A 15,156-nucleotide genomic window follows, 5' to 3' on the forward strand; every position below is an offset into this window, starting at 1 on the left:
GGGGGGAGGGGGAGGGTGTGTGACATCTTTGTTGGGAGGGTTAGGTTGACGAACGTTGGGCGGACAGTGACCCCTTTGGTTTGCGGCGTGCTGTGGCTCAGCCTTGTGGTTGTCGTATGGACACTATCATCTGAAACTGGAGTCTTAACGGATTTGCTTACTACCTCCATCCGTTCCCTTTTTGGCGGTTTAGTTTTCAACATAGACATGTTCATTCTCTGTGGCTTGTCTTGCCTCTGTATCTTGCTACACCTTGCCTATACCGACCGGTAACTCAGTTCGCCAAGTACACAGTGTTTGCATCTAGACTCTTTTGCGGTTGAAAAGTGGAACCGTCAGAGAACCCCCCCCCCCCCCCCCCCCCCCCCTCTCTTCAGCATTCTACGCCCTCTTCTACCGCCCTCTTCTACCGCCCTCTTCCTCTTTGCCCCCCCCCCTCCTCCCTCATCATACCTGCCTAAGAGGTGACTCAGGCTGGAGCCCCGCACCTCACCTTTATTAGCTAATGCACGTGTGCACCGGGGCCCGTCTCGCTCAAACAGGGGAAAATTGGGCAATGATCCTAAAACAATAAAGCGGCAGAGCGCTCGACACGGTACGGCGTTTAGGTGGGGCCCATATGGTCCTCGCTTCCTCCAGGGCACCTCGGCGGCGCTCGCTCCATTTGTCACCAGCGCCGCCCATGGTGCGCCGCTCTGCGCCGCTCGGACACTGACTGCTGGATCATGCTGCCCGTGGGGGCGGGGGAGGGGAGATGCTATCAGTAAAGACCCAACGACCCCGTGTAGGTGCGGCCACCCCCGCCTCACAGCCAGCGCCCCCCCCCCCTTACCCCTCCTTTTTTCTCCGTTTTCCCTTCCCCTTTCGCTCCCCGTCGTCGGGGGAAAATAGGGGCCCTACGGCAATCGACACCTTTGGACCAGGCTGGCAGTAAAACCTGGCATCGACACTTGGCGCTTCTGAAGTAGGAGGAGGAGGTGTGAATTTGGCTCAATTATTGGACTTGGCTTTAAAAAGACCTAAAGGAGACCAAACTCGGGCATCTTGTGTTTTATTATCTTTTCATTATGACCCATATTGACCCAGGTAGGCGGCAGGAGGGGAAGGGGGGGGGGTCAGACCCCAAATGTTACCTGTCGCAGCTGTGCTGCTGCGCCGAGGGTGGTAAGGAATACCTGGAGACCTGATTCTTTTTTATCTGTTATATTTTTATTTATTTCCCCCAGTTTTTCTCTTAGTTGTTTGCGGCTGTATCCCAAGCCCCAATGCTCCTTCGTAATAGTATTATCATGTATTCCATTTGGCGTCCAACTCGTTTGGCATCCGTTTATACGACTGTTTTTATAATAATAAAACATTCCAATAATAAGGCGAGGCTGCGCAACCATGAATAATTTGGAATATTACCCTGAAACGAATGGTATGATCCCTTCGTGTCACATTTCGGTATAAATACTCCCGTTTACGAGCAAGGTGGCGTATTAATTAAACTGGGGAACAGGTTTGCTTTGCATGCATCGAAAGGTTGTGCTCTTGTTTTTCTTTTGGCCGTGTAAAGGGGGGATACAGCCAGTCGTTTAGCGCCCTGGCTGGCGCCGCTGCAGTGCCGGCGCTGGCGTGTAATTCTGCGTCAATTGAACCGCCTTGTTTAAGTAGGCGTCAATTATTTTCACACCGCAGCATGATGTTGTCCCTGTAGATTTCATCTAGATCACCGAGTGCCTTTTTGGAAATAAAATGTTGAAGAAGTATAACCTTTGGACCTCTTTGACATAAAATGTTCAATAGTGAGAATGCACATGCGTCTCTTGCATTTGTCGCTTACGTCGCCAACCACCTTCCTCTCCGTTCTTTTCTTTATGTATTTCTCCCTAACCCGTAGCTCGTTACTCGCTTGTTTAATTGCGACGCAAATCGCTTTTTGGCGCGCAGAACGTGCATCACCCGCGTGGTAACGGTGATGGCGAGGCGTTTATTGTGCGACTCTTTGCACTCTGCGGGTCACTCCTCTGCAGTATAACTCGACGCTAATGATGTGTCCCTGTGGGTGTGTTGCAGCATGATCTGACCCTTCTCGGCGCCACCCTGGCCAACCCGATGGGCCGACGCAATGAAGCAGTCTGATAAGCAGATATCAGACTCGGCCAACAACAACAGCGTCACCGTCAGCAACAACAACAGCGACGTCCTGCGCTACCTCGCCATGCTGGAGGCGGCCTCTCTGAGCGCTCTCGGCAGCGACGCGTCTTCGCGCGGGTCGCCGTCGGGGGCCGGCGGCGGCGCGGGCGGCAGCGGGCTCCTGGGGATGGGGCTGGCCCTGTCCCTGCAGAGCGTGCTCGTGTCCTCGCTGCAGCAGGCCGCGCTCATGCCGCCCAACTCGCCCGCGGCCGCCGCCCTCAACCTGCAGGCCCTCGAGTCGTACCTCACGCTGCAGAGGCTCGCCGCCCCCAACGGCGGTGCAGCTGGCGCTGGCGCCCCCAGCCTCGACCTGCTGCGGCTCGCCACGGCGACGAGCCTCGGCGCCGTCAAGTCCGCCCTCACCGCCCCGGCCTGCTCGTCGCCGCCGCCCTCGCCCGCCGCGTCACCCTCGTCCTCGACCGCGGCGGCGCGGCCCGGGCGGACGGCGGGAGACCTGTCGCCGCGGTCGGCCGACGACGGTGACCTGGACGATGTGGGCCTCGGTGAGGACGATGATGACGAAGAGGGGGCAAGGACTAGTCAATTCCCCGCCTTCCCCGGCGACAACCCCTACTCGTCGCTCGTACGCCGTTCGTCGCCGACCCCGCCTCCACCCCCGTCAGTGTCGTCCTCCGCCAAGCTCCCCGTCATCGCGTCCGCAGCGGTCAGCTCGTCCGCGAGCACGACGACCACGACGTCCACGGGGGGCGGCCGAGGGTCGCGCCCCAAGAAGCAGTTCATCTGCAAGTTCTGCGACCGGCACTTCACCAAGTCGTACAACCTGCTGATCCACGAGCGCACCCACACGGACGAGCGGCCGTACTCGTGCGACATCTGCGGCAAGGCGTTCCGCCGCCAGGACCACCTCAGGGACCACAGGTGAGCCTCGAAACCCCCGGCACAGTGGCGAGTGGCAGGAAAGGGTCTTCCCCGCAAGGAGGTGTCCACCGCCGCGTCTATTTATTGCTGGCGGAGACACATGAAGTACGAGCAGGGCGAGCGAATAGCGCGCGCACACACACACACACACACACACACACACACACACAGAGGACCCGCATGTAGCGCTGCGGCGCGCCGAGGCGTCACGACGCCGAGATTTAGTGGCGACGCCGACCGGCGGGGCGAGCCGACCGGCATGGTACAGTATCCGTTTCCTGATTGGCGAGCCGCGCGGTGAGCCGAGCGTCGTCCTGCTGTACTGTACCAGTCCGCTACGATACGGCCGCCTTGCGGGTGGTCGCCCCCGTGTGTGTGAGTGTGTGTGTGTGTGAGTGTGTGTTCGCCATAACACCCACGACGGACGAGCGATCTAAGTGGCGGTACTGTGCCGTACCGTACGGTACAGAGCTTAATATACGGTGAGATTGCATTTTCCATAAAGTCATTTTGGGCCAACCCGACTGACCTTGTAGGACTAAAATCACATAGTAGTAGTACAAGTGCCATCGATCGAGTCGCGCGGGTTGACGTGGACGAGCATGCTCCAAACCCCGAGCCGAATTTCTGCTGTCTGCACTCGGGTGGAGGCGCGAACAAATTGCTGGGCCGCAGTTTATTCAGCGCGGTGTGGGGCAGGGCGGGGCGGACGGGCCCAACCCATGCCGCACAGCCGGTCGGTACCTGTCCGTCTCGGTGCTTTACCGCCTGGTTATCGATACCTCCACACACGCCCTGCGCGCGAGCCTCTCGCTGTCTCGCTCCTCCCATCCCTCTTCTCTGGCTCTTCGTTCGCTTCCTTCTCTTCACTTTCCTGCTTTCTGATCGCGCTGTCCGTTTCCTCTGTATCTCGCCTCTCTCTGTTCCCCCCCTCTTTCTCTCCCCCTTCCCTCTGAGAGAGTCCATTTATTAGGAAGCGCCACTGTCTTATACCCTCTTTGCCCCCCCCCTTCCCCCCCCCCGACGTATTTTTACCGTGCGATGAAGAAGGCGGGGGGTTGCTCTTAGGGGTACGTCTATAATTAACGTGGATAGGGAGGCGTACTCTTAAGGTCCCTGCAGAATTTTTAGAATAGAGTATTTCGTTACAAGTCAACTGCAACAAAGATCGATCTATTTCCTTCTGCGCGCTCATTGGCTAATCGCCACAACGGCGTCATCGTCGACCAATCAGCATTCAGGAGGAAACAGATCGGGCAGTTCATGCTTTTCTTCTTTAGGTTCCGATCAAGGTTGAAGTGGATCTCCTTACCCCCCCCCCCCCCCCCCCCCCCCCCCCCCCCCCTATTCATTTGGGGTTTCAAAAATAATGATTGTGGTCTGAACATCACATAGAGCATCTTCAGCATCCTATGGCCATGCTGCAGTGGCCGTGATGAAAGTATCCCCTCTAAGCCCCATTCTTTGGACCACACGCCCGCACCGCGCAGAAGCGGCTCCGACACGGCCTTACACGGCTCTTCACTCCGGGCCCATGGCGCTATCGGTCCGGATGCACGAACACACACTCGGCATGCGACCGGAAAAGGTGGGAGAAGAGGTTTGGAAAGGAGGGGGAGGGGGGGGGCACCGATGTGGCACGTGCGGTGCACACAGCCCTGGTTGGGGGGGGGGGGGCACCCTTAGGGCGCGGGCAGGTCCCCAGTCCCCACGCGCTCCCGCTGCAACCCTTGGGGGTGCGCGGCTCGCTTGGCTCCTCGCGCCACACACACCTTGTGTTTGCGTTCCGTGTTGCGAGACTGATAATGAACTTGGCTCGCGGAAGAGGAGTAATGTGCGTGCGGGAGGAATTATTACCGCGAGCGGATGTTAAGGGGGGGTCGCGGCCCACGGCGCGTTCGTTCGTTATTCGCTGTTTTGAGCTTGCTGACTTATTGCGCATGCGGTCAGCGAACCTCCTCTCCCGAGAGCAGCGCCGCTGAGCGCACCGGTGAATGGATTAGTGCGCGACTGCAGCAGAATGTGGCCCAGGTGCGGCTCATCGGGCAGTGTGGTCCTCTCTCTCTCTCTCTCTCTCTCTCTCTCTCTCTCTGTGAGCGCGTGTGTGTTGTTATACCTCTGTGGGTGACTCAGGCCGCCGTGTCTGCGCGTCGTCCCGTACTGGTCTTTCCACTTCTTATCGAAACGGGAGAATGGCAGGACATCATCACTCTGTGTGAGTGGGTGCGCGAGCGTGTTTGTGCTTGTGTGTGAGCGAGAGGCAAACTGTGAGGACTGCTGCAGCTGTTTGGGGGACGCGGGATGCGCGGTCATTGCAGAGTCAGTCAAGTTCAGTCAGAGAGATACTGACTGCCTCCGCATTGCGACACTGCCCCGTCTTCTGTGTGTGTCCTTCAATAATTATTACATAACTGGCATTACCATTATCATCGCCCCAATATTGTCTTGCATGTACCCACCTCTTACTCCCCTTCTCCGCGAGCCCTGTCACCTGCAGGTTGGACTCACACTTTTCGTCAAAGCGAATTGAAAGCACGAGCGTTGTCACCTCGAGACGGCGATAATCGTCTGCAAATCGTTTTCGCCTTCCGCTCCTCTTTTATTTTTTCATACCGCCGTGTCCTCATTTTCTTGTCATTTTTTGCCGTAGTTGTATCCCTTTGTCGTCATGATTTTGTTGTATTCTTTTCATCTCATTTGTTAAAACACTTCAGGTGTAGTTCAACGTATATTTAAGTTTTCACCTCTCAAATAAGAGAATACTATCAGGTAACGCCATTAGGGTCTGTAGTTTTCTAGTGTGCCACAGTAATAAAAAGTTGACTTTAAAAGAGCAATTATTTGTTTCTATCTGTAAAATCGATAAACAGTTCATTTGTAGATTGGTGTAACAATACGAGAAAAGTGTATACACAAAGTTTGTAAAATTACGGAATGTATGTGCAAATGCAGAAAATATCAAAGTGAATTCAGAAATGAACATTGTAAAAGTTCAAGAAATCTTTGTTATTCAACAGGCAGAACAAAATCACCAGTAATTTCTTGTTACAATATAATTTTCGTGTTTTCGGCAAATTTTCCATCGTTGAAAAAATATAGAAAATTTTCTGTAGGACTGCATAAACACACTTGGCCACTGTCAATAATATCTCATTCAAAACTTTTGAAAATTCGTGTTCTGAGGGAATTGCAAAATCTATACTATAGGTTCCTATGGGGGAGGGTCGAATCGGGTCCTGCGCGACCCAACAGCGTCCGCGGTGGTCTTCCTTGGTCCTGGTGTGAGGGAGTTTATTACCAGGGGAAACTTTGAAAATATTGAAAATTCGTTTAATTAGAAACACCCTCGGCCTCGCTCCAAACGGATCGTGTCGTCAGGCAGGCGTGCCTGTCGCTCGGCACCTCTCCCTGTCCTTGCCGCCGCGCCGCCCCTGACTGAGTGTGACAGAGCGAGAGGACTCGATGCCCGCTGCACATTGTTCGACCGGCGGAAGAGTTGCTCGCCCCTTTGGCCGCCCTTCACCCCCACCTCGCCAATTTTTTGCAAGGCAACGCGAGCTAAAAATGTCCTCCGCTGTGTTGCAGGTACATCCACTCCAAGGAGAAGCCGTTCAAGTGCGGCTCTTGCGGCAAGGGGTTCTGCCAGTCGCGCACCCTGGCCGTGCACAAGATCCTGCACCTGGAGGAGTCGCCGCATAAGTGCCCCGTGTGCAGCCGCTCCTTCAACCAGCGCTCCAACCTCAAGACCCACCTGCTGACGCACACGGACATCAAGCCCTACCACTGCGCGTCCTGCGGCAAGGTGTTCCGCCGGAACTGCGACCTGCGCCGGCATTCGCTCACGCACAACCTGGGGGCGGCCGCCGCGGCGCTGGGGGCGGCTGGGCTCGACATGCTGGACGACGACATGGACGACCTGGACGACACCGACGACATGGACGCCGATATTGTGGACCCGGACGAGATAAACCCCCTCGCCTCCACCGACACCTCGACAGCCAGGTCCGCGGCCAGGGAGGGGATCCTAGCCGAGTGACGCTATGCGGAGGGCGTAACGCCATCATCGCACGCCCGACTTTGTGCGCGACAGCTGAGGATGTTTGAACCATTCGCGTTGTTCCTTGCGACGATGAGGTTAGTGTAAGTAAGCCTGCCTGTGATGTGGCACGTTGTTTTATTATGGCCCTCTTGGCTTGTGTGAATTTTGTACCTGCGACGTGCGCACAAATGAATACGGAAACCCCGCGACTGAAGTCCTGAATTCCACACTTTAAAAATGTTATTTGTGGTTGTTTAATCTTACGCGTCCCGCCGAATTTCTACGATATCGCCGGCTTTGCGGCATTCCTGTAAAAACGTGATCTCAAATGAAATATGACCTCGATGTAGAATGATTATGTACATAATTTTGTGCCTGTATATAATATGTGATACGATGGATGTTAACTTTGATTTCTGATAAATATTGTACATAGCAATCAAGGGGAGCTTATCTCTCGGTTAAATGATGATACTTGTACAAATCTGTTGTGTAAAAAAATTGTGATAAGATTTTTATGGTGCTTCTACACTCTTTGAGATGATGCAAAAAGTGAGTGTACAATTGTAAAGTTTCTCTTTGAAAATAGAAAAGAAAGTATTTTTCTACGATTCCGAAAAATTTGAAGACTTTACTAATTTTTCCTCTGACCGTGTCACCCTTGCCGCTGCTTCCTCCGCATCGCACAGCTCCAGACGCCGGTGCTCTCGTGAAGAATTTGCATTTCATTTGGCATTCAGCGGGCGCTCCTCCGCCGCTCCTCCCTGACCCCCGTGTCGCAGCACCGGCGCGTCGCGAGACAAACCGCGTCTTGCCACGCCCTGTCGTGGTGCAATGCGCGCGCACACACACACACAGACACACACACACAATCTCTCTCTCACTCACTCACTCACACTCACTCACACCTGTTCCAAGGACCGTCTCGTGCAGTGCACTATCTGTTGTGGTTGCGAAACAGCAAGTGCGAATGTTTGTGCAAATTCGTTGTTGGCGAGCCATGCGGGCTGCGCGCTCTGCTGGGGCCCAACCCACCCACGGCGCAACTTACACACAAGCGCACACCGCTCTCTTGCAACTGACGAAACCACTCCAACTTTCGGCTGCAGATGAATCATGAAAAAAGTCGATCGGGGATGCCCGGCTGGGCTCATTGGCTAGTGAGAAGGGCGAAGGGGCGAGAGGTGTAGAGGCCAGTGTCGGTCTGGAAGACAATGCGTGCCGTGCAGCCTCCCATTCAATTTTTTTGGTCCAGACCATTCAATAATTCGACAATTCTCTCCCGAAATGATGGAGTCGGGCGCGGCGCGTGCCACTCGCTGCATTCCTCCACGCATCCTCAGAGGTCGCGTGCCGGTCCTCTCTCCCACTCGCTGCTCTCTTTATTTTATTTTACCCAAATCACGAGTCATTTTGTTCGCTGATGCATGCCATTCGCTTCACCGTGGCGTCGTTGGTGTGTCTCATGTGCAAGATCTGATGTGGCACTGCCCTCTTTACACTTCTGCTGGAGGTTTTGTAAAAGGTAAAGGGACAAATATTAAAACGGGTTTACAGTTTTGTGACATACAACTGATCAAAAAGTAAAATTTGGGTCTAGTGCAGTGTAGGTCGACGACGCCACTGTCACAGTGCCGCCGCCTCATTAGTAAACCGTGTGGCTCCGCCGCCCCGCCCCGCCACGCCACGCCACGCCCCGCCACGCTATTACAGCGAGGGCTATACTTGTGCAAGAGAAAGTCCGAGACAATGCATAGGGCACACACGCGGACACACACGTGTACGCCTTCCTTACTCATGCGTGATGTAGCAGCAGGAGGCAAATAACGAACGGTTTTGGTCGTCTTTGGTTGAAATTAAACTAATCGGTAAGTACTTCACAGGACTGTAGAATGTGTATGATTCAGATCACTTATTCGTTTGTCGTAAGGTGTCAAGTCTTAAATTTTAATTAACTCACTAGAGGTTTTGCCGAGCACAAAAATTATAAATTCGCTCGTGTTTATCCCGGCGTGATAAAGACGCGGCAGTTGGGATTCCTGCGGTCAGGAGGAATCGTAAGCGTACCGTTCACCGTACCGTGTCGTTTGGATTTTACATTCGCCAATTTGACTCCCAGTGACTGCAGTCTTATTGAGGCGGCTGCGGGCGGCTGCGAGACGACCTTCATCTTGACACTCACAGAGACACTATAGGACCATTATTACACGGTCAGACGTAACGGGGGGAAAGGATTCGTTGGCCTATCGCGTGTATAGACGTTTATGTTGCCAAATCCTTTGAAACTTACTCGAGAGGAAATCACTGGGTTCGTAGCGTACGGGCTATTTCGTGGTATTTCTCTTGTCATTTCGTTTATTTCTCTCCTATTTTGGATTATTTCAGGGTATTTCGCGGTATTTCGGAGTATTTCAGGGGTATTTCGCGACTATATTACCGGCTATATCGCGTTTATTTCGGGTCTATCTCGCCTTTATTTGGCCTTTATTTCGCCTTTATTTCGCCTTTATTTCGGAGTATTACGGGGGAAAGTGTATGAACTATTTCGCAAGTGATTCCCCCTCGAACTTACTAAATTTCACATCAAATTATTGACAGTTGTAGAAGAAACTTGTTCACAGTAACAATGAAAAAGAAATAGAATGTATAAAATAATTTGGCATTTTGCAATATAATTTGCTGCTACCTTCGCAGCAGCAGGCGGGACGTGCATGGGACGTGCGCCTTATGCAAATGATAAGGATTAGGGCGGCGAGGAAAGGGAACACCGGGAGATCGGCCCTCGGCCTGTCAGTAGCTGTGTTTTAGCGGATTCGGACCACCGGCGAGCTACCGGCCCGCTTTGTGCAGCTAGCGTAACGCAGGCGTAGCGGACCTGACACGTGGGGTAGCGACGCCGCTCGGCCCACGGTGCTGCCCCACCTCTCTTTCTCTCGCACCCGCTCGCATACTCGCTTGCTCTCTCGCACACACTCATACAGGTCTGTTGCGGACGTGGTTTCTCTTCTTCTGGCCGCCGAAACACACACTCACACACGCACGCATGGTTGGTGTTTTCGCAAACACGGGCGGGGAAACTAAACACTGAAGGTGCGAGTAAGTAGGCTTGTCGAATGTCCCCTCACGGCTCTCTTGGACCTGTTTGCACAACCCCTATCATGCGCTTCATTTGTTGCCAAAAGGGACGAGGTCAAGAGAGCAGTCAGAAGGGGACCTCTCCTTATTTTTCGGCTCCGGCGGCAGCGAACTAAAGGCGCGCGCGGATATACCTTCCGAACCTCCACTTTTGAGCCCCGTCTGTTTGTCGTGTGTAAATCCAGGTGCTCCGCCTGCTTTTGCGGCAGCCGTGGTGGCGCGTCTGTTGTTGACAGTTTCCCCAAACCTATCCGCCGCCCGAAGGAGGCGCGTTGCGGTCCCCGCGCATCTCGCTGATCCCTTTTGGCGCGCGGGTGGGCCGGGCCAGAGGCCCGGTGGGGCGCGCGAGACGCGCAGCGGCGGGGCCGGCCGCGCTGTCATGCGATAGTGCGGCTGATAAGGATGTGCAACGTGTGGGGCCGGGCCGGGGCGGAGCAGGCAGCGGCCGGGCACCGCCGGGCATCAGCGGCCATCCCACTGCACCAAGTCACCCGATCCTTGCAGCCTTGCGGAGCCCGCCTGCGCCGCCCCGCTGCTGTCCATTGACGGCGCGCACGGAATCCGTCACCGCCCCACCGGCGTTGCCAGGAAGGGGGGGGGGGGGGGGGGGGTATTTTGCAACCCGCAGCTGGGTCGCCATGATTTCCGACGGGAGATGCGCTCTGTCGCGATTATGTATCCAAATTTCGTCCGTAGGGGCTGCAAGGTGCGTGATATCCCTTTTTGAAGTTATGAACATCGTCTTTTTTTGAGAGACTCGTCTGACGTGAACGCTCTTCAGAAATGATCCACCAACTATCTTCACACTGTTAAAGTCTTACGAAGAAAAATGCCAAATCCTTTGTAATACGAAGGATTTGGACGCTTCGTAGGGAGAAAATCCTTCGTAGGTACGAAGCATTTGGCATTTTGCTTCGTAAGACTTTAACTGTGCAACGTGGCAAACCTTGTCATAACGGCTCAAAAGTGAAAATAAAAACGTGCCGTGATTTTTACCGCGCGGATCACTTATATGATCCCGGGCTTGTTTTCACAGCGGTCGGGCCGGTGAGTGCCGGCCGTCCGAGTGCCGGCCTGACACTGCGGTTTCGGCTCTTTGCTCCCTCGTTTGATCGCCGACGACGCCTGGCAGGCGCAAAGCCACGTAACTCGGCGGGTCGCGGGCCGAGTTGTGTCTGAATGGGCGCGCCGCCTCTGAGCCACGGGCCGTCATGCATTCCGCGGTTATTCGGCCGCGGTGCGCTGCACGGGATTTTATTAATGGCACTCGGTACTGTACACGGGTCGAGGGGTCCTCCACTCTCCAAGTGGGTGTACAACGAGTTGCGTTGGTATCCGCGAGTATTCGAGAGTATTAGCGAGTATCCGCGAGTTTATGCGAGTAATGGCGAGTATCCGCGAGTATTAGGCGAGTATTTGTCGAATTTTTCGCGAGTTTCCGCGAATTTTTCGCGAGTTGTCGCGAGTTTCCGCGAGTATCTTGCGAGTATTTTTCCTCGTGTACAACGAGTTGACGAGGGGGGGACCCCTCGACACGGGTTGCTGATGATTTGTAAACGGTTTTACTCGTCACCGAAATGAAATATTCGTCTTTCTACTTGGCAAGAAACGAGAAACACGCTCTCTGTCGCCATCAGTTCGTCCAAGTTATCGTTCTCCTTTGAAGAACTCTGTTTATCGTAACGTTGACAATTAAGGTCTACCTTACCGCGGCGAGTTGTTATATGTGATTCTTTAGCAGCGTTTTGTGTCTCCAGAAAGAGACACACACATGTCATCTTCCCACTTTGGCGGCTTTTTTCTGCCAGTGTTGTGAGAGGACGACTGGAGTGTTCGGAGGTGTGAGAGGGACGGAGATAAGTAGGGTGTGCATCCAGAAGGCGAGCCCCGGGGCCACAGCCTTCTGAATGGCCGTGCCCGGATTTTCCGCTTTTTACCCAGCGCTCTGCCGGTCTCTTGCAGCATCGGCTTAGCGGGGATCCTCTCCCCGTAATGAAAACGCAATTTGAGACTGTTTATACACATCCCCTCTGTCGCGTGCGCATGACCGATGCAACTTTCTTTCAAAGGCGTCCTGCAGGAAGATTTCTAACAGGCTTCAGACTCTCCACCATGTGGCATATTCACACACTTCCTACAAGACGATACGTCATGTCTGGGCCACGGCTAATAGTTATTGGGCAAGGGATGCTCCGAAATGTGTCCTCGGTTACATACGTCAAATCCTTCCAAAAAAATAAAATGACATCGAGGGCATTGACAGCCTGAATGGCGGTCAAGCTGTATTGTGCGCTTCAATGGCCCACCCGAAATGGATTGCATTGCATCCGATGTAAACTCGATTATGAGGTGCGATAGCGGGGTCCCGCCCAGCCTGACAAATGAAGCATCAGAGGGCCCGCCGCGGACACATATTGACATATTCGTCTGGTATTGTAGCGTCATTTTGAGTCATTAGGTTTCGATTTCACACCTTGGTAATGCACACAATGATGGGCATGAGTTCTGACATTCCTCGAGGCTGACATCACCCGCACTCTCTCCGCGGGCCCGCGACAGGGGTCTAGAATCCCTGTTATGCGACCCTAGAAGCCCTGTTATAGGACCAAGAAGTTGCAAAGATGTCCCATGCGTCGATTTGTGGGGAGGGAGGTCTGTTCCAGTGTAGAGCGAACTTCTTCCCGTTCTCCGCGCTTTCTCACCCGGGCTGCAGGGTGGCTTTGGTCGCGTCTCGGGCGGCATTTTTGTTGCTTTATCGAGTATTGGCGGCATTATCTCGCGTGATAAATACGTGTGCCGCCCCCGCCTCGCTGAGCTAAGAAAAAACAAATGTCTCGGCTCACCCCTTTAGTCGCCTCCTCATGAAAAATACCCGGCCCCGCCACGCCCCTCCGCCACGCCCCGCCACGCCCCCTTCCCTTTGTGTTCGCGGGGCTTTTGTGCGGCCGTCATCGTCAGGCCATTGTGCCCTTCCTGAAGGACCTAAAGGGTTAAAGAGGGCCAAACGGGGACGAGTAGTATTTATTCGCTTCACGGCCGTGATACCGATCCCTCTTCACACGCATTCATGTGCGCGCCGTTCAAAAGAGGTGTCCAAATTACACAGCTGTGGGCGTATAAATCTGCGCAGGTGACATACATATGGATCCTAGGGTGGGTGATACCGATTTCGTGTTTGTCCTGTTCACATATTGTACCCCCTTGACCTGGACCAGACAGTGTCTTAAAGTCATTAATGAAGATTGCGCTTTAAACCAAATCCAAGTTTATAAAGGATATCATTATTGTTAGAGAGCTAAAACTATTTCTGTGCTCCATTCCTTGTGGGAAACACTCGCGAGGATTTGGCGTGCTTGCGGGGTTTGCCCACCGCCATACTGTATTTCGGTTCTTCCTGCTATATCCCGCTGTGCACACCCTTTCTCGCGCTTCACAGTTTGATTCAACTCGTTTTGTAAAATCGTCGCTTTTCCTTACTTTTGGTCGAGTGCGCGTAGCACTCATGTAGCGCTGATGAGTTGTATCGCTGTGTGTGTGTGTGTGTGTGTGTGTGTGTCGAGTTTGGCGCGCCGGGGTGCGCTGCGGGACTCGTCCCACGGCCAACTGAACATCGCGCTGACATATTCGCGCTCGCGACGTTAATCCTCCCCGCTCTCTCGCGGCGCCTCGCCCGGCCCGCGAGGAGCAGCGTATAAAATGAGACCGGGGGGAGGCTTTGAAGGGGTTGGGACAGCGTTGTCGGCGCGCTGCGCACCATCAGCAGGAGCCGTGAAGTGCTGCGCGGGTTCTCACCAGGAGCAGCGTCAGTAGGAGGGAGCTGATGCTGATGACGCGCGGATGGGGTGAACCTCCCATTGTCCGCACCCTCCCCTGTCCTCGCAGTTGGCCCTCTCTGGCCCGGGCCATGCAGTTTGCATAACGACAAAGGGAGTGTCTATCGTGTATGCGTACCGCGTTACACCCTTCCCGTGCGTCTGGCCGTGCGCGTAAGGCCGGTAGCCGCGCGGCCAATAGTGGAGCAGGCCGTGCGGTGCCGGGAGGCGGAGCCGCGCCGTGCCGAGCCGCAGCCCGCGACGTGCTACCGGCCGCCTCGGCCGCGCCCCGCCGCGCCCCGCCGCGCCCCGCCGCGCCACGACGCGGTTGGCTACTGCACTGCGCTGCACCCAGCATGGCGGCTGCACGCCCGGCCCGCCCCGCGCCCGCCGCGGCCTCACGCCCCGTGTCCAATGCGACGCGATGGCAGAGTGACGGATGGTGTGGACGATGAGACGTGTTGTCGCGCAATTAGTGCCCCAGGACCCCAGGACCCTTCCGCCCGCCCTGCCGCCGATGGACGAAAGGGGCACCAGTCAGTCAGTCCCGGCCGTCTATAAGTTTCGTAAAGGATTGATGGATCCGCGGGTCCTCTTTGCTGGCGGGGCATTTACTCCCCCTGGCCTCCCGACGGGACCGAGCTGTGACGCTCTTACCTTACCGACCGACTCCACCCCCAGACTATGTACGCGGGGATTGAAATGCGGCGTGACCCACACGAGGGGTCCCAATAACGTAGGATTATTGTCTACCTCCGCCACACTTTACCGACTCACCTTAAAGTCAATGTCGTTTTAAAAATACATAGTTCTTACTCCTGTTTGACAACTCATGGCGGTGTAATGTAATCCTGGCCTACATGCACGTGTTTGGCAACTACGGTATATTTGAGTTGTTTCTTTAATAATCATTTTGAGTTTTAAAATTAACAGATTTTGCGTCCCAACTCGGTATATCAGCTCTATAGAGGGCCCGGCGCGGCGGCCGGCCGTCGCTGCTCGCCCTGACCGCGGTATGTCTCCTCTGCGGCGTCCGTTTGTGGTGCTCACCCGTTTGTGATTCATGTAATATACGGTGTCCGGCCGTGCAGCGAGCCGAGCCGCGGCGGGGCG

The 15,156-nt window shown here is 54.7% G+C and overlaps 1 protein-coding gene and 1 long non-coding RNA gene across 2 annotated transcripts in view; both read left to right on the top strand.

The window, feature by feature from the left end:
• Window positions 1–7,717, top strand: part of LOC113209247 (protein sister of odd and bowel-like) — an 8,184-nt gene extending 467 nt beyond the window's left edge. The window contains exons 2-3 of the mRNA XM_026426670.2: window positions 2,059–3,057; window positions 6,643–7,717. Of these exons, the coding sequence (XP_026282455.1) occupies window positions 2,111–3,057; window positions 6,643–7,093 (1,398 nt within the window). The 5' untranslated portion in view covers window positions 2,059–2,110 and the 3' untranslated portion in view covers window positions 7,094–7,717. The remainder of the gene's footprint in view (window positions 1–2,058; window positions 3,058–6,642) is intronic.
• Window positions 1–15,156, top strand: part of LOC127749218 (uncharacterized) — a 132,821-nt gene that overhangs the window by 92,267 nt on the left and 25,398 nt on the right. The gene's annotated exons all lie outside the window — the stretch shown is intronic.

Source organism: Frankliniella occidentalis, unplaced genomic scaffold (assembly GCF_000697945.3).
Source record: "Frankliniella occidentalis isolate FOCC.00 unplaced genomic scaffold, Focc_3.1 Scaffold40, whole genome shotgun sequence".
Lineage (NCBI taxonomy): Eukaryota > Metazoa > Arthropoda > Insecta > Thysanoptera > Thripidae > Frankliniella > Frankliniella occidentalis.